This window comes from Panthera leo, chromosome E1, assembly GCF_018350215.1.
Source record: "Panthera leo isolate Ple1 chromosome E1, P.leo_Ple1_pat1.1, whole genome shotgun sequence".
In the NCBI taxonomy this organism is placed as follows: domain Eukaryota; kingdom Metazoa; phylum Chordata; class Mammalia; order Carnivora; family Felidae; genus Panthera; species Panthera leo.
The window spans coordinates 45,061,607-45,084,025 of NC_056692.1; the positions used below are offsets into that span (position 1 = coordinate 45,061,607).

At 40.6% G+C, this 22,419-nt stretch overlaps 1 protein-coding gene across 7 annotated transcripts in view; it reads left to right on the plus strand.

Moving 5' to 3' along the window:
- The window catches only part of EFCAB3 (EF-hand calcium binding domain 3), a 65,135-nt gene that overhangs the window by 31,360 nt on the left and 11,356 nt on the right, over positions 1-22,419 (plus strand). For 4 of the 7 annotated variants that reach the window (XM_042916532.1, XM_042916533.1, XM_042916535.1 and 1 more), the window contains 5 exons: positions 4,090-4,180; positions 8,164-8,240; positions 14,997-15,140; positions 16,380-16,451; positions 18,029-18,149. In XM_042916532.1, coding sequence (XP_042772466.1) covers positions 4,090-4,180; positions 8,164-8,240; positions 14,997-15,140; positions 16,380-16,451; positions 18,029-18,149 — 505 coding nt within the window. Of the gene's footprint in view, positions 1-2,965; positions 3,195-3,247; positions 3,684-4,089; positions 4,181-8,163; positions 8,241-14,996; positions 15,141-16,379; positions 16,452-18,028; positions 18,150-22,419 lie in introns of those variants that run through there. The other 3 variants (XM_042916538.1, XM_042916539.1, XM_042916537.1) reach the window with 3 other exon arrangements.

The window sequence follows — 22,419 nt, forward strand, 5'->3', positions numbered from 1 at the left end:
GAAAAAAAATTAGAAAGTAAGCAAAAGAATTGAATACACAGTTTTCCACAGAAGATATACAAATGACCATCAAGCATATGAGAAGATGCTCAACATTAATAATCCCTAATGATTATTAGGGAAATATAAATTGAAACCACAATAAGATATATGACCTCATACCCATCAGGGTGGCTATTATCAAAAAAAAAAAAAAACAAAAAAAAAAAACAGGAAAGGATGTGGATAAATTGGAATTCTTGTGCACTTTTGGCAGGAATGTAAAATATGGCAACTGTGGAAAACAATATTTCTTTAAAAAATTAAAAATATAATTACTGTGTGATTCAGCAATTCCACTTCTGGGTATAAAGCTAAAAGATTGAAAGCAAGGTCTCAAAGAAATATTTGGGGGCGCCTGGGTGGCTCAGTCAGTTGAGCGTCCGACTTCGGCTCAGGTCACGATCTCGCGGTCCGTGAGTTCGAGCCCCGCGTCAGGCTGTGGGCTGATGGCTCGGAGCCTGGAGCCTGTTTCCGATTCTGTGTCTCCCTCTCTCTCTGCCCCTCCCCCGTTCATGCTCTGTCTCTCTCTGTCTCAAAAATAAATAAACGTTAAAAAAAAAATTAAAAAAAAAAAAAAAGAAATATTTGTACACCAATGTGTCATAGCAACGTTATTCACAGTAGCCAAAAGGTGGAAGAAACCCAAGTGTCCAATGACAGATAAATGGATAAATAAAATGTGGTACATAAAATGGAATATTATTCAGGCTTAAAAAATAAGAAAATTCTGACACAGGCTACAACATGGGTGAACCTTGAGAACATTATGCTAAGTGAAATACACCAGTCACAAAAAGACAAATACTGTATGATTCCACTTAGATGAGATTTCTAAAGTCAAATTCATAGAAAATAGATTTGTGGTTGCCAGGGATTAAAGGGAGGGGTAAATTGGGGAGCTATTGTTCAGTGAATTTAGAGGTTCATTTATGCAAAATAAAGTTCTGGAAGTTGATTGCACAACAATGTAAACATACTTTTTTTAAAGTTTATTTATTTATTTTGAGAGAGCACAAGCAGGTGAGAGACAGAGAGGGAGAGAGAGAATCCCAAGCAAGTGCTGACAGTGCATAGCCCAATGTGGGGCTCAAACTCATGCACCAGGAGATCGTGGCGTGAGCCAAGATCAAGAGTCGGAAACTTTACTGACTGAGCCACCCGGGGCCCCAAATTTAAATATACTTAATTACAAACATATGCTTAGGGGCCCCTGGGTGGCTCAGTTGGTTAAGCCCCCGATTTCAGCTCAGGTCATAATCTCGCAGTCCGTGAGTTCAAGCCCCTCATCGGGCTCTGTGCTGACAGCTCAGAGCCTGAAGCCTGCTTCAAATTGTGTCTCCCTCTGTCTCTGCCCTCCCCTGCTTGTGTGCACATGCGCTCTCTCTCTCTCAAAAATAAATAAATAAATAAATAAATAAATAAATAAATAAATAAACAAACAAACATTAAAAATAAAACTTTAAAAAACAAACTGATAAACTGTATGCTTAAAATGGTTAAGATAGTAAATTTTGCTATGTGTTTTTACCGCAGTTTAAAATAATATTTAAAATAATAATATTTCTCAACAATCCCATCCAATGACAATGCCATTATTCCCATTTTATTTTGTTTTTTAAGTTTATTTATTTATTTAAGTTTATTTATTTATTTATTTATTTATTTATTGAGCACACGCACGAGCGAGAGAGGTGCAGAGAGGGGGTGGAGAGCAAGAATCCCAAGCAGGCTCCACACTGTCAATGCAGAGCCTGACGCAGGGCTCGATCTCCCAAACCATAAGATCATGACCTGAGCTGAGATCAAGAGTCGGACGTTCAACACACTGAGCCACCCAGGCGCCCCCATAATTCCCATTTTATTCTTGATAGGCCCATAACATAGTAGGCCCTTATTAAATACTTGTTTAATTCATTCATAAATTAAACCATCACTTTCTTTCCCTCTGTATCCCAGACCAGAATGGGAGGCAAATATCAAGTTCTAAAAGACTAGGGAAGTGTCAAATTATGCTTACAATAAACTCTGAGAACAGGAATAGGAAGCCTCTAGAACTGCAGCTCCTGAATGAGGCCTGAAACAATTTTGGGGGCTCAAGCTAAACCTTGGGTGCCAAAGGTATCTGTGTTTAGCCACGAGGAAGACTATAAAAATATGTCTAACTCATGTTAGTTGATTTACCATGCCATTAGGCATGTCAGATCTTGAATATTAAAGTTACTAATTAAAACAATCATAATCCTTTTTTTTTTTCAATTTTTTTTAAATGTTTTTATTTATTTTTGAGACAGAGAGAGAGCGCGAGCGGGGCAGGGGCAAAGAGAGAGGGAGACACAGAATTCTAAGCAGGCTCCAGGCTCCGAGCTGTCAGCACAGAGCCCGACGCCGGACTTGAACCCACAAACCGCAAGATCATGACCTGAGCCAAAGTCGGACGCTCAACCGACTGAGTCACCCAGGCGCCCCAACAATCATAATCCTTTTTTAAATTGCTCTTTTTCAATCACTCTTTCCAATAATACCACAGTCTATAAATCTATGAGAGTTTGGGGTATTTTTTGTCCTTCTTTCTAGGCTAAAACAATTAATGAAGTGGTTCTTAATCACCATTAAATCAAGGCATTTCAGTAAAATTTTTCATTCGAACAACTTCCAACTCACTGATGTTTAACATGGAAATATTCTAATACAGAATTAAAAAAAAAAAAAACGCTTCCCCTTCCCTGAAACCCCGACAGTGTCAAAACGTTCCCATTCTGTAATGCACACCCACGATACCCCAAGGGTACGAAATGAACCACATCGAAAAACCCGTTGCTTTAAATCTGGAAGGAGCTTATAAGCCATTCTCTCCTGGGCCCAAGCCTGAGAAGTGAATGAGGTCACAGTTGTATGATGGAACAAACCCTTTATTGGATTCTTGGTCTGATTGAAGCCCAGGGGTGGTAGGTAGCGCGGCTTAGAAGTAGGTAAATATCTGGATTGTGTAGGAATTTATGCTGAGTCCTTTTTTTTTCCCCCAAATCTATCATCTCTAAGAGAGATTGAAGGTAGTTTTTTAAAGGAATGATTATTTTGTACCATGAGGATGATTTCGCAGCACCTTTCAAGTGCCTAAATTGTTGAGCCTCTCCGGAGTTCCCAGTTCTATGGTAGGTTTTTGGACTGTGAACATATGTAATTGAGTTGTTGAGAAACAACTGGCTTTCCAGGCTCTGAGGTGAAGAGCTGGGAAAATGGATCAAACTATAACTAAATATACAAAGGCTTTTTCTTCGTGGTTTCATAGTATTTGATTGTCTATTATTCCTAAGTCAGCAACCCAGTATTCTTGTCAGTGAACCACCTAATATACTTTGAAAAAATAATTAGAGAGGGCAAGCCAACAATAAAAGGGGGAAGCCCTACCAACCTGGCTTCGGGCCCATAGGCCCTGATGTCCAAACTCTGCAGAAGTGGAAAGGCAGGACTAGGGAGGCTCTACTGGCTAAAAGTCCGTTCAGGAGAGTCTAGGGCGGTGAAACAGCATTGTATCCTACCTCCACTCCTACTTTTAAGGAAGACCAGTGGGTTCATAAGAACTGACGGGACAGGGAGGGACCTCCAGGAAGGAAACCCTGGGAAGATCTACTTACTACTAGGCAGGTATCCAAGATATAAATAAGTAGGTAAATATTTTATAAATGCTGTAACATTTTACTCTCTGTCAATTACGACGTGTATATTCTACCGATTTCAAAAATAAATTTTGTCTTTAAATAACTCTTTCCACATCTTTCTAGGATGCTTTATGTCACATGGTACCACTTGTTTTTACTCTGTGAAGGGGGTAGACAATGATAAGAACTTTGCTTAGAGATCTCTGGACGGTGAAGGGCCCCTCCGCACGGCCTTCCAACTCTGCACACACCTCTAACTTGAATTTGCACATGTTACCATTCCTCAAGGCCCTGGACTTCAAACTCTAGGTCTTAAGCTAGGGAAGTTGCAAAAGAAAATAGAGGAATTAATCTGTGATTTGATCTATTTGTATCTTCTGAATTCCAGACAGAGTTATTGGCCCCATGGCAGTTTCTGATATTAAATCAAAAGTTAAGCTGAATCCTCTAACAAAAGTACCCAGCTCCCATGGCAAGAGGTAAGTAATGAATGTATTCAGGTGATAAGTAGATTAAGATAAAGGATTATTAAGGTGTCTTGCCATTTGCAACAATGTGGATGGAACTAGAGTGTATTATACCAAGCAAAATAAGTCAGAGAAAGACATATATATGATTTCACTCATATGTGGAATTTAAGAAACAAAACAGATGAACATAGAGAAAGGGAAGGAAAAGATAAAAACAGAGAGGGGGCATCTAGGTGACCCAGTCGTTTAAGCATCTGACTCTTGATTTCATCTCAGGTCATGATCTCACAGTTTGTGAGTTCGAGCCCCACATTGGGCTCTGCACTGACAGCATGGAACCTGCTTGGAATTCTCTCTTCCCCTCCCTTCCCCCTCTCCATTTGCTCTCTCTCTGTCTCAAAATAAATAAACATTAAACATTAAAAAAAAAACAGGGAGGCAAACCATCAGAGATTCTTAAATACAGAGAACAAACTGAGGGTTGCTGGAGGTGAGGTGGGAGGGGTGGGCTAAATGGGTGATGGGTATTAAGGGGGTACTTATTGGGATGAGCACTGGGTGTTCTACGTAAGTGATGAATCACTGGGTTCTACTCCTGAAACCATTACCACACTGTATGTTAAATAACTTGAATTTAAATAAATAAAATTTAAAAATAAAATAAATGGAAAAAAAGAATTATTAAGGTGGTAAATATATTAAATACCCGTAAAGGCTATGAGGAAACAAATTAGGATGTTCCTCAAGTATCCTGTGATAAATTTAGTTATAAAACAAAACATATGAATTGAAGATAAAGATTTTTATGAAAAGAAAAAATCCTTTTTGATTGGAGAAACAAAAAGTTCTTCTTCCTGTTCGCCCAAATGAGAGACAATTTTTGTGTAAGGGGACAGAATATCCTAGAGGGCTTAAGAAGTTGTCAGCAGTACATTAAGATATTTTGAGTGCCAGTTTATTTTTTTTTTTATTTTTTTTAATGTTTATTTATTTTTGAGACAGAGAGAGACAGAGCATAAACAGGGGAGGGTCAGCGAGAGGGAGACACAGAATCTGAAACGGGCTCCAGGCTCTGAGCTGTCAGCACAGAGCCCGACGCGGGGCTCGAACTCACGGATCGTGAGATCATGACCTGAGCCGAAGCCTGACATTCAACCGACTGAGCCACCCAGGCGCCCCTTTTTTCTTTTTTTTCTTTTTTAATTTTTTTTTTAACATTTATTTATTTTTGAGACAGAGAGAGACAGAGCATGAATGGGAGGGGCAGAGAGAGAGGGAGACACAGAATCTGAAACGGGTTGAGTGCCAGTTTAAAGGAGAATAGCGTTAGGGGATCACAAAGAAGACCTAATCCCCTAAGCAAGTCAGTACAGAGAAGGTCTGTAGCTCAGATATGATGGGTAAAATGAAATCTAGTAAATTAGCCGTGACTGACCTTGAGCTAAAATTGGGAAGGGAGATTTGCCTGCGATATTAGCAAAAGCTTTTTCCTCCGTCTGATAAGTACAAATTCCAATACACAGTAGCCACTAGTGACTAAAAGAGCCTGATCTATATTTTATCAGAGCACAAGAAGAAGAGCCTCTCTTCTCCCTCACAACCATCCATTTTCTGTGCCACTTGGAGAGATTTCTCCAAGCGTCCTTGACTGTGCCGTTCGCTGCTGCAGGAATAGATTCCTGACCTCTTTCCGAGGGATGTGGGCAGGACACCTTACAGCCACCAAGTCCCTTGATCTCATTGTTCCCTCACCCTGCATTACAAACTGTCTCTTGAACTAATGACGTTCTTGTCACTGAAAGAAGTCAAGCAAAGTCTAGACAAAGCACACGTAGAGGGAATTCCTACATGAGATGAGAGGCTAGCCCAGGCTCATTCCAAACCTAAGGTTCTTCACAGCTCTGAAACATTATAAAATAAAAAGACCATTTCCTGTGTGGTTTGAAATTCTGCCAAGAGGATCCTTTTTGAATGTTGCTAATAGAGACATCACACTGCCTGACTTGCTTCTCGAGAACTTCCTATTTCTCCATCTACCGCATCTTTTATATCATGCAAAAGGAACTTGTTTATATTTAGAAATACGATGAATATAAAATAACCCGAGTAAGGCAAACTGGAGTTTTCAGAGATTCAAATAAGTGATAGAATGGAAACAGCAGCAGAAGAAATCAGTGTTGGTAAAAGCAGAGAAAACAAACTAATTAGGTAAAATTCCATGTTGTAAAAGTTGGGAATGGTGCATTTTGACACCTATTACCTCCTTGTTCCCTAGGTCCCTCTCTGACAATGAGTTGAACCTACTAGATACTGAGGAGGAGACTAAATTCATAAAGGATAATTTTTTTAATTACCATGTGTAGTATTTCTTCCAGTTTCACTTCATTTGCTTCTTGTAGAAAGATAAAAACTAAGAGATTCCATTAAAACTTTTAGTTTAGGGGCACCTGGGTGGCTCAGTCGGTTTGGCATCCGACTTCGGCTCAGGTCATGATCTCACAGTTTGTGAGTTTGAGCCCCGTGTAAGGCTCTGTGCTGACAGCTCAGTGCCTGGAGCCTACCTCGGATTCTGTGTCTCCCTCTCTCTCTCTACCCCTCCCCTGCTCACACTCTGTCTCTCTCTCTCTGTCTCTCTCTCTCTCTCTCTCTCTCTCTCTCAGGAAATGAACAAACATTAAAAAAAATAATAATAGGGACGCCTGGGTGGCTTAGTCGGTTGAGCGTCCGACTCCGGCTCAGGTCATGATCTCACAGTTTGTGAGTTCGAACCCTGCGTCAGGCTCTGTGCTGACGGCTCGGAGCCTGGAGCCTGCTTTCGATTCTGTGTCTCACTCTCTCTCTGCCCCTCCTCTGCTCATGCTCTGTCTCTCTCTGTCTCAAAAATAAATAAAACATTAAAAAAAAAAAAAAAAATAATAATAATAATAAAACGTTTAGTTTAGTATCAAACCTAAATGTATTTTAAATAAAATTAATGTATAAAATTATGATTTTTTAAACATTTTAAATTACTATATTATAAGAAAACCCAGTTATGCATAATGTACTTTATGTACTCTAAACTAATAACCTCCTGTAGATCTATACAAAACATCCCCAAAGTATCCATACGTTTTCTCTTTTTTCCAGATTTTATTTTTCTGAGGAAATGAAAAGTCACCCAGTGTTCCAAACCTTCCAGAAGTGATCAATCTCTCAGTAGATAGGTAGATACATAGATATAGATATGGTTGATATACATATAGACCATATATAGATATAGGTATAGATGTAGATGTAGATATATCTGCCTCTATCTCATATGCGGGTAAAAATACAGTTTGGCAGTTAAAGTCATAAAATAAGTATAGATACAAAGTTTTCAGTATAAGGATATTCAACATAAGATTATTTATACCAGTTTAAAAAATTTTTTTAATGTTTATTTCTTTTAAGAGAGAGAGAGAGCATGCACACATGAGCAGGGGAGGGGCAGAGAGAGAATCCCAAGCAGACTCCACACTGTCAGCACAGACCCCGATGTGGGGCTTGAACTCACAAACCATGAGATCATGGCCTGAACCCAAATCCAGAGTCAGATGCTGAACCAACTGAGCCACTCAGGGACCCCTACACCCGTTAAAAATTTGAATTTATATTTCTAGCAATAGGAATAGTGTAGGGCTTATATCCTTGAGCTTTGAAGTCAGATAAACCTGAGTCTGAATCCCAGGACTTCTACCTTTTATCTGTGCAATTGGGACAAGTTATTTAATCCCTCCGAGCCTGTTTTCTCTTTTGTAAAATGGAGAAAATCAGGGGTTTTTTTAAGGATGTAAGGGCGATGGGCAGGTATAGGGCAGAGGTGGACCTTGGTGGCCAACGTTTTCTCGCTGCATCTCCTCTGGATATATTGTGATGTATACAGTCATTCCAGTCAGCAAAAACTGAAGAATGGAACTAACATTTGCTGGTTTCACATATGTATTAAATCTTCTCATGTCTTTTGTCAGGGATAAAGATTTACCAGGATCTCTCCCGTGCCAATTACAGCACAAAGAAAGGAAGCTGAATGCTTCACAAATACAAGGTAATGAGAATCATCCCCAAATGAAAGCTCCTTGATATATCTGATCATTTTCTTCTCTGAGATCTGTAACTTCAAGGGTTGACTGTAGTCCTCTGCTATTTGAGACCAGAAGTTCTAATTCAGTGTCTAATTTATGGGAAGGAAGGCGATTATTTTCAAACAGACATCTTCCTAGAATTTGGACAGTCCTAGACAAATATTTTTATTCAGATAAGGACTTGTGGGTATGCAAAAGAACAAATGCAAAGTCAAATAGAAATCAAGTAATGGGGCAGTGTAAATACAACTGAAGCCCCAGGATTTCTCACAGAAAAAAAAAAAATCATAATGATAAAATTAGCTAAGCTTCCTACAGTTTATCAGTCCAAATAGCAAATATTTATTTAAAGCCCACGATGTAGTAAGCCTGGGAAACATGGTCATTGCCCTGATAGGAAGTCTTTCAGAGAAGTCAGATCATTAAAGCGTGAATTTTTGACTGAAACAATTTCAATCACAATACGACACAAGTTATGATAGGGGAAGTATAAAGTATTATGGGAGCATAAAAGACAGTCTCCTGACTTGGTCTTGGGAGGATAGAAAGGGAGTCCCAGAGAAGGTTGGATAATGAGTGGAAGGCAGACAGCAAAAAGGAAGCGTTCTGGGCAAAATAGAGTAGAATCTGCAAAGGCCCAAAGGAAAGGGAAAGCATGACTCGTTAGAAAAAAAGAAAAGAAAACAAAAAAGAAAGAAAGTCAAGCATGAGTGTGTTTGGGTTCTGGGAAGGCTAATGCTTCACCCTCCAAGTTTGGGACCAGTTGAAAAAACAGGAAGCAAAGAATCACCTTTATTTCTGGGAAAACCGGTTTGAAAAACAAAAGATTGTCAAGATCGGAATTGCATTTATCCTTGTAAAACTGAGCTAAACGCCTTAATAATAGTTTATAGGGGTGCCTGGGTGGCTCAGTCGGTTAAGTGTCAGACTCTTGGTTTTGGCTCAGGTCTTGATCTCATGATTTTGTGGATTCGAGGCCCGCATGGAGCTCTGCACGGGAAGTGCAGAGCCTGCTTGGAATTCTCTCTCTCTTCCTCTCTCTCTGCCCCTCCCTAACTCTGGCTGTCCCTGTCTCTCTCAAAATAAATAAATAAACTTTAAAATAATAATAATCACAACAACAACAACAGCTGATAGCCTTCGAAAACTTTAAGGTTTCTAATAGCATTCATATACATTGATGCTTGTTTTAAGGGTTCCCAAGATCTATTTTAATTGGGTATTATAAGACAGACAGATACATAAATGACCATCAAGGACGAAGAAAGTCTTATACTCCTACATCCCTAGAAATAAGAGGCACAGCAAACCACAAAGGGCACACGGGGCAGCACCAGAGTCAGCCAGGAGGCAAAGTGGAGGGTGGGAGGCAGTGGGCAAGGTCCCTTCCTGTGGTTTCTGCAGGAAGGAACAGGTTTTAAATACTACTTACATGCTGACACTTCCCAAATGTGTGTGTCCAGCCCAAGCCTCTCTCCCCAGCTCCAGGCTCATATGTGATTGCCTCCTTGACACCTCCAATTATATGTCTAATAGATACCGCAAAACCAACACATCCCAAACTGAACTCCTGATGTGTTCTTCATACACTCTTTTTCATTGTGGTAAAATACACACAACATAGGGGCACCTGGGTGACACTCAGTGTCCAACTCAGCTTCGGCTCAGGTCGTGATCCCAGAGTCATAAGATCGAGCCCTGTGTCGGACTCCATGCTGAGCATGGTGCCTGCTTAAGATTCTCTCTCTCTCTCCCTCTGCCCCTCTCTCCCACTCACATGCTCGCTCTCTCTTTCTCTCTAAAATAAAAAAATTAAACTAAATTTAATTTAATTAATTTCAAAATTATTTAATTTGAAATTTAATTAATTTCAAAAATACACATAACATAAAAATTACAGTGTTAACCATTTTCAAGTGTATACATAGAGATCAGTGGCATTAAATATATTCACATGTTCTACGGCCGTCACCACATCCACCTCCAGACATTTTCATCTTTCCAAACTGAACCTCCACACCCACTAAACAGTACCTCCCCATTCTTCCCTCCCCTCAGCCTCTTACTCTTAAAACATGCTCGACTCACAACCTTCCCCATCTCAGATGATGATATTCCATCTTTCACTATTCTGGAAAAAAAATCTTGACTCGGGGCGCCTGGGTGGCTCAGTCGGTTAAGCGTCCGACTTCAGCTCAGGTCACGATCTCACAGCCCATGAGTTCGAGCCCCGCGTCGGGCTCTGGGCTGGTGGCTCAGAGCCTGGAGCCTGCTTCCGATTCTGTGTCTCCCTCTCTCTCTGTCCCTCCCCCGTTCATGCTCTGTCTCTCTCTGTCTCAAAAATAAATAAACGTTAAAAAAAATTTTTTAAATTTAAAAAAGAAAGAAAGAAAGAAAGAAAAAATCTTGACTCTTCTGTCTCACTCTACCTATCAGTCCACCAGGAAATCTCATTGGCTCCACCTTTAAAATGCATCTAGAAGCAGCCAGTTCTTACCACCTCTGCTCCAACCCTGGTCGGAGGCACCATTGTTGTTCACCCACAATAGCCTCCTGACCACCAGTCTCCAACTTGTATCCAAACTCTTCCAAAAGTCTGTTTTTCTAACGGCCAGAGTGATCCTGTTGAAACATAAGTCAGGTGGGTGTGAGGGGAGGAGATGACCTAAGGAACTTTGAAAATGGTGTTTTGACTGGAAACTCTAAGACCCAACACAAAAGGAACTGTACAGAAACAACGCACTCTAGCCAGTAAAGTTGTTTCCCATAGGGGTATAGCTTAACAATTCTGAAACTGTCGTACCTATGGACTGGGTGGAGTAACTCAGTAAATGGACGGCAGATGGCAGAAGCCAGGTTTCTCACGGTTTGGAGTGGGAAGTTACAGATAAACACGGGGAGAAGGCTCCAGTAAACCAGTGGTGCTGGCTTAGGTTCTGAGACATCAGTGTGAACTCATGTTTAGTTTCATATGAATACAGATGGACAGATCAAGAAAAAATTAGAAGTATGTGTGTATCCATGTGTTACTATCCATGCACAGTATTTCCTAGCTCTGTCGGCTGAGAGGACTTAGAAGCATCAATACCCCCACAGCATACCCACCACCCAGATCTCGACTCCTAATGCCGGTCTCCCATAAAAGAAGCAGACTGGCTTGGATAAATGGCTGATTCTGGGGCCCGGGCAGGGAATAGACAAGACAAACCTGGGACATGTTATAGTGGCAGAAAGTAAGGAAGCACTCAGGAAACAAAAGGACACAGGAGCTTTTCAAAGGGATGCATGAGGGCAACCTGGAAGGTTAAAGCTAGAGTAATTTGGGGCAACCAAAATAAATAAAGTAGTGTTGGGTTATAACTCCAAGTATAAAAAGAATAGCCGCAAGTCCATACTGACAGAAACAAATGATTGAATTTTTTGTAGAGTCTTTCAAAGATAAAATTTATTAGGATGAGAGCATTCTTTCGTATTTCTACGTTGTTGATATTAGATAGCAAGAATAGATGTTCTTGTCAAGTACTTTTTTCTGTCTCATGAAATTACCACATTTTTTATGTTTAGCTTGATAAGATGATACATTAATACATGGTTTTGATTATTAAATCAACCTTTTATTCCTGGGATAAATCCTAGTTGGTCATTGATTTAATTTTTTTTAAATGGAGAAGCGAGAACTCTCCCTTACAAGAGAATTCCAAATAATGAATGTAGTTATTACCTCTTCCGGGAGATGGCGCTTCATTCCCCGGCCCTCCGTCCCTTGAGTCTGGACTTCCCTTAGTGACTTGCTTCCAAAGAGTAGAAAATGGAAAGGAGGGAAGCAACTTTACAGGGGGAAACCCTTACAAACACTCCCTCAGCCAGGTAATCCAGGTAAACGTATCCCGTGCCGAGTCATCTTGACAATATGCAGCCTTCTTACCACCGTGAGGAGAACGTTACCTCACTTTGCTCATCTTCTTTCCAAAAAATCCATAATCTCAGGCTAACCATGAGAAAAACATTAGAAAACCCAAGATTGAGGGACTTCCATAAAAATACCTGAACAGTACTCCTCAAAACTGCCAAGGTCATCAAAAACAAGAAAAGTCTGAGAAACTGTGACAGAGAAGAGGCTAAAAAGATGTGACAGCTAAATGTAATAGAGTATCCTGGATGGGATCCTGGAGTGGGAAAGACTAATGAAATCCCATTCATGTCTACAGTTTAGTTAACAGCACTACACCAGTGTTGGCTTCTTAGATGTAATGAATGTCCCAGAGGAATGTAAGGTGCTAACATTAGGGAAAACTGGGTGAGGGATCTACAGGATCCCTGGGCTATCTTTGCAACTCTATCTAAAACCAATCTGAAGTAAAATTTGGGGTGCCAGGGTGGCTCGGGTGGTTAAGTGCCCAACTCTTGATTTCAGCTCAGGTCATGATCTCACAGTTCATAAGTTTGAGCCTCACATCAGGCTCTGCATGGACAGTGTGAAGCCTACTTGGGATTCTCTCTCCTCTTTCTCTCTCTCTTTCTCTCTCTCTCTCTTCCCAAATAAGTAAATAAACTTTTAAAAATGCATTTTAAAATAAAATTTAAAATAAATGGTAAAATATACCCACACACGCTCACACACATACACACACACACACACACACACACACACACTACACTTCTGACCTTTCCTGTTCCTCTCCTGTTGCTCACTCTGCTCCACTCCAGCCACACCAGCCTCTTTGCTGTTCCTGGAACCTGCCAGTCCTGTTCCCCGTGGCACCTTCACTCTGGCTCTTCCTTCTGTCTGGTCCTCTCTTCTCCCAGATAGCTATTCCCTCATCCCCTTGAAGTCTTTGCTCAGATCTCACATATTTAATACAAGCAACCTATCCCTCAATCCCTGGAACTCCCAATCCCCCCAACATGCATTTCTTTTTCTTTTTTCCTTTGTCTTCTACCTTGTAACATGTTATCCAACTTACCTATTTATTATATTTATATAAGTGCAGAGATCTTTGTCTATTTAGGGCACTAGTGCAGCCTAGGCACCTAGAGCAGCACCTGACGCAGAGAAGACATTCATATTTGGGACGCCTGGGTGGCTCAGTCAGTTAAGCGTCCGACTTCAGCTCAGGTCATGATCTCACGGTTCGTGAGTTCGAGCCCCACATCGGGCTCTGTGCTGCCAGCTCAGAGCCTGGAGCCTGCTTCGGATTCTGTGCCTCTGTCTCTCTCTGCCCCTTCCCTGTCCGTGTTCTGTCTGTCTCTTTCTCTCAAAAATAAATGAACATAAAAAAAAAGACGTGCGTATTTGTTGAAAGGCTGCATGAATGAAGGTAATACCTACTAACATGCTAGAAATACTAGGGAGAAATTAGAAACCAGTCAGAGATGGCTCCAGCCCTAGAGAAGCCTGCCTCCTATCAAGGGAGAAAGATGTTACCTATTCACACAATTTTAAGACAGGTATCATTATCTCTATAAGATGAATTTCATACATACAGACACATCACATACATATAGATGCTAATACTTGACTGTGATATGAAATAAGTTTTATTCTAGTGCCATTTGGGATATACTTTGTTCTCGGTTTATTTCTTCATTCGCTGATTTTAGAAAATACATGTCTAAGTTTGGCTCCAGTTAATGCCTGGAGTATGTCTTTGAAAAAACTTTGACTCTATTCAAAACATTCGCATGCATATAATTTGGGTACATTTGGGTGCATTCGTTTTCTGTTGCTGCCATAACAAATTGCCACAACCTTAGCAGCTTCAAACAACACAGATGTATTATCTCACAGCTCTGTGGGTCAGAAGTCCAGGTGGGTTCAGCTAGTTCCTCTTCTCTGGGTCTTTCAAGGCCAAAATGAAGGAGTTGGCCAGACTGGCTTCTTACCAAGAGGCTCTAAAGAAAAATCTACTTCCAAGCTTATTTAGGTTCTTGGTAGAATCCAGTTCCTTGTGGTTCTGGGGCTGAGAACCCATTTCCTTACTGGCTGTTAGCCAGGAGTCTCTCACAGCCCCGTAAAACCATCTGCATTCCACATTACATGACCCCGTCCATCTTCAAACCAATCCCTCCTCATTCTTTGAATCTCTCCGATCTCTCATTTTGCCACATCTCTCTTGCTTCTGGCTGCCTAAGGGACCTGTAATTATATTGGGCACACTCCGATAATCCACAATAATTTATCTTAATTATAACTGCAAAGTCCTTTTTATTGTGTAAGTAATACATCCACAGATTCCAGGGATTAGGGCATGGACATCTTTCAAAGACCATTTTGCGAACATATTTGGTTTTCCACCAAGTAGTTTATTCCAGTTCAAATCTCATGGAAGGATGATGTCCTTTATATGAAATGTCTATTATGTACTCATTTTTCTCTCAATAATTTTTTAGAACATGATCTCCAATCAACTATATAGTCTGTCCTAGTTCATCACAATATGTACTCATTCTTTTTTTTAATACATTTTTTAGTGTTTATTTTTGGAAGAGAGAGACTGAGCATGAGTGGGGGAGGGGCAGAGGGAAAGGGAGACAGAGAATCCGAAGCAGGCTCCAGGCTCTGAGCTGTCAGCACAGAGCCTGACATGGGGCTCAAACTCACAAACCGTGAGATCATGACCTGAACTGAAGTCAGACATTCAACCGGCTGAGCCACCAAGGCACCCCTATACTCATTCTTGATAACTAACTGTCTGACTAACTTAACTGCATTTCCTCAGCCTTCCAAGATGCCTACAACTTCTTTAACAAGGATAAAACTGGCTGTATTGATTTACACGGAATGATGTGCACTCTAGCCAAGTTGGGAATGAATCTAACCAAGCGTGATGTCTATAATGAATTAAAATGTGCTGATATTGATGGTGAGTACTTTGACTTGTAATTACTTTTCTCATAGAAGGTTTTTATAAATTTATATATTTCTATCAGTGATTACATAAATGAAAAATAAATCTCATTTATTGTCAAAAGTACATATACGTGTTTCTCTTTAAGGATATCAGTAAAGTATGTGTACAAGTTACAAAATCAAATTGTACAAAATGGACTATCCTTTGAAAAGTTCTGTGTGGAAACTAAAAGTGACTGTCATATTTCAACATCAAATTCAGATTACCTGTCATGATGTACATTTTGGAGGGTGCCTTGAAATAACAGATACAAAGTCATTGACAATTTCAAAAATGACATGTTACCAAGAAAATCCAAGCCCTTTGTTTCCATTTGAATCTTATTAGTGCAAATCTTCCTTCCATCATTAGAGCCCACCTACATATTTTTTAATTTATTTAAATTTCAAGTTAGTTAACATACAATGTAGTATTGGTTTCCAGAGTAGAACCCAGTGATTCATCACTTACATATAACACCGTGCTCATCCCAAGTGCCCTCCTTAATGCCCATCACCCACTGAGCCCATCTGTACTGTGACAAAAATGCCACAGCATTTTTGTTGCTATTTTTAAAGCTGTTAGGTAACATTCCCTTTGAATACACTGACCTAGTGATTATAGCCCATGCTGATATGTTGTATGGAGTATATATTCACTATCTCCTCTCACCTCTCCCCACCCAACTGCCAGTGCCCCATTCAATTAGCATAAGGCCCACATGTGAATCAGTGTCACTGGTCAATCAAGGCATCACTTGTTTCCACTAACTCTGCCCAATTTGTCTGTTCTTTCATCAGAACACACATACATACCTCTAACTATTCTTTAACGTTAGAGGTGACTGGGTACAACTTGGGGTTGTTTTAATAATAAAAATAGCAGAGGGGGGGGTATGGGAAGCCAGGGGTGGATTCCATGCAAAAATGTCAAGTCTCCAGGAAAGGAGGGAGTGGTTAGGACTGCAGGGGCTGAGAGCCTGGTTGATGTTTTTACCCCACCATTGCTTCTGGTGGCTGTGGGTGACTCATGTAACAGTGCTAAAACCACTTCGAGAAGACCAGTGCTCACCTGAGCACATCTCCAGCCTTAACGTGCTGTGATTTTACGTATTGAATAGTCCAAGGTGTTTTCATTTAACATTTAACATATAATCTAATTACTAAAATGCATCTTATATCTTTGTTCTGAGCCTTCAAATTTCTGTTTCAGGGGATGGAAAGGTGAATTTCTCAGACTTCACAAAGGTGTTAACAGATAAGAACCTCTTTCTTAAAGCTGTGGGTGAGTAGAGCTATTACAGAACAGATGGCAGCTGGGTAGCTGTGAGTCACTGCATAGTAACTATTATTCATTTAGGCCTCTGATCAGGAGACACGTGAGGAAGGTGTACTCTGGGGTGAGATTTGCTTGCCATACTGCTTCTCCAAAACACTATTTGCTAAGCAAATTGATACAGTTTTAGAATTTTAACTTAAATGCATCAAGTCCTTCTGCAGGAGACACTGCTTTTTGGTCTCTGGTGTGAACTTTTGGAGTAGTGTAGAAAAAATCGGTCACCTTTTATAATATTCTTTACCAAGCGCCTGTACTACTTTGAGAGGAGCTCCCTTTACAATGAAAATTTTTTTTTTTTTTTAGAAAAAGAAAAATGCTCTGTCTCGTGCAAATTTGGGGTATAAATAATTTACTAGTCCTAAAAAATAGGAATGGACTTCCTCACCCTGATGAAGTCTTCCCTCAGTGCAAGGACTGGAGAGTCGGCTAGAGGTTAAAGAGCATATTCTCACACATGGTCATAAATGATGTGAAAGTGTACTTGACATATTATTAGTCCTCTGATGGTTTATTTATGAGTTTAACAGCCTGCCTTGGAAAAACTAACCACAATTCAGGTTATATTTTCTAGGATAAATACATTCTAAATTCTAAATACTGTGTACTGTTTTGAAAACACATTCATTCAGGGGCACCCGGGTAGCTCAGTCGGTTAAGCATCTGACTCTTGGTTTCGGCTCAGGTCATGATCCCGGGGTCATGGGATCGAGCCCAGTGTCAGGCCTGCACTGAGTGTGGAGCCTGCTTAAGTTTCTCTCTCTCTCTCTCTCTCTCTCTCTCTCTCTCTCTCTCTCCCCCTCTCCCCTGCTCACTCTTTTTCTCTAAAATAAAAAACAAAATTGTTTTTAATGCACTCATTCATAGGCTGTGAACTGTCCTTAGAATAAACAGAAGTTACTGCTTCAAGTACTACTATAGTAACGAGGGTTTGCTTACAAACCCGAGATATGTTTATCAACAATTTCTTAACCTAGAAGAACAAGACAATAGTCCTTAATACATGAGTCGTGTTTATGTTAAATGCAATTTAATTACAAGTCATATTTACTTCAAGTCAATATATACTTAGAAGTCACTGAACTAAAAGTATTTATTTATTTTGAGAAAGAGAATGCATGAGCCCGTATGAGCAGGGAAAGGGCACAGAGAGAGGGAGGGAAAGAGAATCCTAAGCAGGCTCTGCACTGGCAGCGTGGAGCCCGAAGCAGGGTTCGACACGGTGTTCAAACTCATGAACCATGAGATCATGACCCAAGCCAAAACCAAGAGTCGGTTGTTAACCAGCTGAGCCACCCAGGCTCCCAGAACTAAAAGTATTTTTTAATGATTATTCTGTCTGTTCAGTAATTAAAATGACCTTTCTACCAAATAGAACAGATTTTTTAATGTTTTTCTCTAACTCTCTAGTACCTAACCTGCTATTACTCTTGTAAATAGAATAAATAAAAAGACTTGTCAGCTTATTACTTTTTTTGACAGATGGTTTTTTCAGAAAGCATCTTGAATTTTTCTCTCCTTCATAGTTCCAGAAAAGGAGAAATGTTTAGATTTAGCTGGCAACCCAGGGATCCTGTTGTTTGAAATCCTATCAAAGCTTGTAGAGACTTCAGCCTTACCCAGAAAGGCTATAATGGAAATAGTAAGGTAAGTGGCAAAGAAAGGGGTAAAAACAGCCTTCTTAGAAGCACTTACGAGGATATGTACAAGGCAGTCACCTCTGATTAACATCCTTCTCCACAGGGTCTGCCCCAGAACAAAGGAGATGGGGTCTGTGGCAATGCTCACGTGCCACAACATGAGACCTAATTCCTTCATCCCAACTGTGCTACCTAGTTCTGAAATTGCAAGACTGACCTCAGTCCATCTCAGGGCCCACTGAAGGCCTAAGACAACCGAGAAAGTTCAGACTCTCCTACCCTAGGCTAGAGAATCCCAGAAGAATTCAGACTTTTCCAGGGATGATCTTTGTGTTGGGCTTGGAAATCTCATTTGGAAGACACTCTCATTCATGTTGGAACTCCCCGGGGCTTCCTTTGACTCTGGGACGATGTATAGCAATTTCAGACATCCCAAAGTAGCCTTTTGGACTGGAGCACAGCCAGAAGTAGACCTGAGAATGGAGGATGAGGAAATATTCTCACACCCAAATGTGTTTTATTCCAACAAATATCACTAAAGATAAATTTTCGCAATCTATTGTTATCATTATATTATATTGAATGCTGCTGTTACCAACTTTTTAACTAATTCTCTTTCAAAGTTGTGCCTTCCCTCCTAGGCTTAAAAATACAGAATGTTTTCTAAATCCTCCGTGGGTAGCTCTATGCTGTCCTGTATCTGTCAGGTGTGGAACAGAAGGCACACAAAATTCTACTCTTCGTTCCAGTTCAAAGGCATTTATTAAATGCCTGTTATTAGTACACAAACTTGACACATTGCTTAAACTTTCAGCCTTGGTTTTCTCACCTATAAAATGGGAACAACAATAATAATACCCACCTTATAGGGCATTTGTGGGAACGTAGGAATAAATATTCCTAGAGCCCCATAAAAAATAACTATTATTATGTGGAAGTAACTAGAATAATCATTATATATATATATATATATATATATGTTATGTTTGAATCCTCACCTCCTTAATGGGTACTATTGTCCTCATTTTACAAATGAAAAACCTAAAGTACAGGTAGTTGTACTTTGCCCCAAGGAGCGATGGTGCCTGGATTTTAGCACAGTCTGATTCCAGAACCCATGCTCTTCTCCACTGCCCTACACTGCCTCTCACACCCAGTAAGTGACCAGGAAATGTTTGCTGATATTGGTGTTTTGATGATGATTATGATGATGATGTTGTTGTTGATGATGATGATGGTTGTTACTTATCATATACCTGGTTTCTAAGGAGATGAAGTGTTTGATATGTAGTGTTTGCATTTAAGGAACTTAAAATATAAATTGAGAGTAAAGCCCTAAGTACGTAGACAACTAAATAATGCCAAATGAGTGGCAAAGATCATTCATGTAGTTTCCTGAGAAAGCCGGTCTTGAGCTGGGTAATGGTAGAATTTGACAGGTGTTCCTGTAGTTGATTACAACGTTTACTAAACATTATGTGCAATTTCTGACTGTGCACTTTACACGCATTAGCTTTTTCCTGGATTGCTGCCTCCTAACTGGTCTCCCTGTTTGTACCTTTTGGTTCCCCACCCCAGCCTTGCCCACTCCAGTCTATTCTCAACACTCCCTCTATCTAGCTGATGTCTTAATGCCTACAGCACCAAATGATCCTTTTAAAATGCCGGATCATGTCAGTCCTCTGCTCAAAATCTTCAGCCAATGGGGCATCTGGGTGGCTCAGTCAGTTAAGCATTCGACTCTTGGTTCAGTTCAGGTCATGATTTCATGGTTTCATGAAATCCCTGCATCAGGCTCAGCACTGACCGTGCAGAGTCTGCTTAGAATTCTCTCTCTCCCTCTCTCTCTCTCTGCCCTTCTCCCACTTGCGCTGTCTCTGTCTCTCTCAAAATAAACTTAAAAGCATAAAATATTATTTTAAAAAAACTTCAAAACCCTTCCATTTCCCTCTGAGTATGAGTCTTAGACTGTATGTGACTTATTGGTCTTCTAGGTGACCTGCCCTCACTTTTGACCTCTTTGACTTTGTCTCCTGTTACTCTGCTCCATTCAGGCTAGCACCCTTGCTGTTCCTCAAATACACCAGACATGCTCCGGCCTCAAGACCTTTACACATGCAGTTCCCCCTGTCTGGAATGCTCTTCACCCAGACAGCCACATATCTTCCCACTTCCAGGTCTTTGTTCAAATGTTGCCATCTCAGCAGGGCCTTCTTTGGCCACCCTATCTAAAACTCCATTCTCCTACCACTCCCTGTCTCCCCTCTTCAATTTTCTTCACAGTCTCTATCACCTTCTAATATACTATATAATTTACTTATTTATTGTGTTTGTTATCTGTTTTCTCATGCTAGAATGTAAGCTTCATGAGGGCAGGGATTATTTTTTTATCTGTTTTATTTCACTGTCTATCCCCGGTGTCTAGGAAAAAAAAAAAATTTATACTCAGTAACTATCTATTGAGTGATCTCATTTAATCACTATTTCATCACTGTGAAGTAGGTTCCGATGTCCCACCAACAGACAAGAAGGACAAGGCAAAGAGAAGATCAGGCTGGATACCTAGCCCAGATCCCCCCGTAAGCTTCCATCTGCCTGCTGGGCAGTCCCATAGGTACTTCACACCCAAAGTGTCAAAGCCTAATTCATCTCCTTCCCCCACCCCCACTTCTACTGGTTCTTACACTTGGGTTCCAAACCTCAGCGAATGGCTCCACCACCTCACTGTGTTTATCCAATTGCCAAAGACCCACCCAGCGTCCTCCTCAGCTGCTGCTGCTCTGTCACTCCCCCATCCCACCAATCACAAAATCCTGTCTATCTGACCTCCTAAATCTGCTTCATATCCATGTACTTCTCTATATCCCCACAGGGTGAGGTGGGGGAGAGATAAGCAAAGGACTGAGGACAGAACTGTAAGAATTCCCATAGTTACGTCATGGAAAGGAAGAGGAGTCAGCTAAGGAAACATTAGTCATCAAGAAGGGAACCAGGATAGTGTGAAGTCAGAGAAGCCAGGGCCACAGAGAAATCCAAAAGAGGATGGACCTTCCACCAGTATTAAATGCTAAAGTGAGGCCAGGTGAAGTGACAACCGAATGGGTAGAATTAGATTGGGTGGTTATGAAGTCATAAGGGAACCAAAGGTCCCATCCAAAAGGATGATGGGAGGAAAGCCAAATTTCAGAGGGCTATAAAACAGCAGTTGGGTTAAACATATTAAAATAAATGCATGTTTTCACCTCTTCTTCCTTCTGAAATTGCACTAAAATAACAGTAAAAAATTTAGAGGGCAAAAACCCATAAAGAAAAGGAAGAGCAGACAAGAGATATCAGCATAATTTGGGAAGCTGGAAAGTAAATGGATGACTGTTTACGGACTGGTGAGATCAGAACAAGCTGAAATCTGAGTACCTGCCATGGAGAAGGTCAAGAAGCCAATTCTCACCACAGAACACAGACACAATTCTCAACACAGAACACCACAGAACACATGACAGAGTTCAGGAACTCTGAACCTCTGAACTCAGCAACCTCTGAAAGTAGAGGACAGGGGGACCCCAACACAGAAAGACTAGTTAAAAGTAGCATGAGTTTGAAATTTTAAATAAATAAATAAATAAATAATAAAAGTAGCATGAGAAGCAGATTGACCCTTAGATTCTTCTCCCTAACCCCACCCAACCAAATGACTGCCTTGATAGTTACCTCTCTGAAGAGGTTGTACCAGAAGGATCGTCTGGACTCCAGGATATCAGACATAACTTGAGGATGAGGGTATCAGAGCGGAAATAGAAAACTACATGAAAGTACACTTACTGAATGGTGAGACCCCCACCCTGAACCAGCCACCTTCCCCTTCCCTAAGTCCCAATGTACTAACAGCTAGATTTATACCACTCAGTTAAAATATCAGAGGGTCCCTCACCAGGGAAATTGACTAGCTCAAGAAAGAGGAAAACAACACATGGATACTCACAGTTAAAAGTCCCCTTAAAAAAAAGGGGGGGGGGTCCCATGATGAAACAAGGCTCAAACCAATTACTTGATAGTAAGTTCCCACTCAATAAGACCCATCATACCAAAAAGCTTCCAACTGGCCTTGAAGAGTGCTTACTCTCACTCTTAAATATGAATAGGCATCCAAGGACCAAAAGAGATTTCAGGAACACCTGTGTCATTAAAGAAAGATTACAACAGGAAAGAAGGAAAGGAGGCAGGAAGGAGAGAAGGGAGGAAGAAACTACAGATATAACATGGTATATAACCATTGAGCC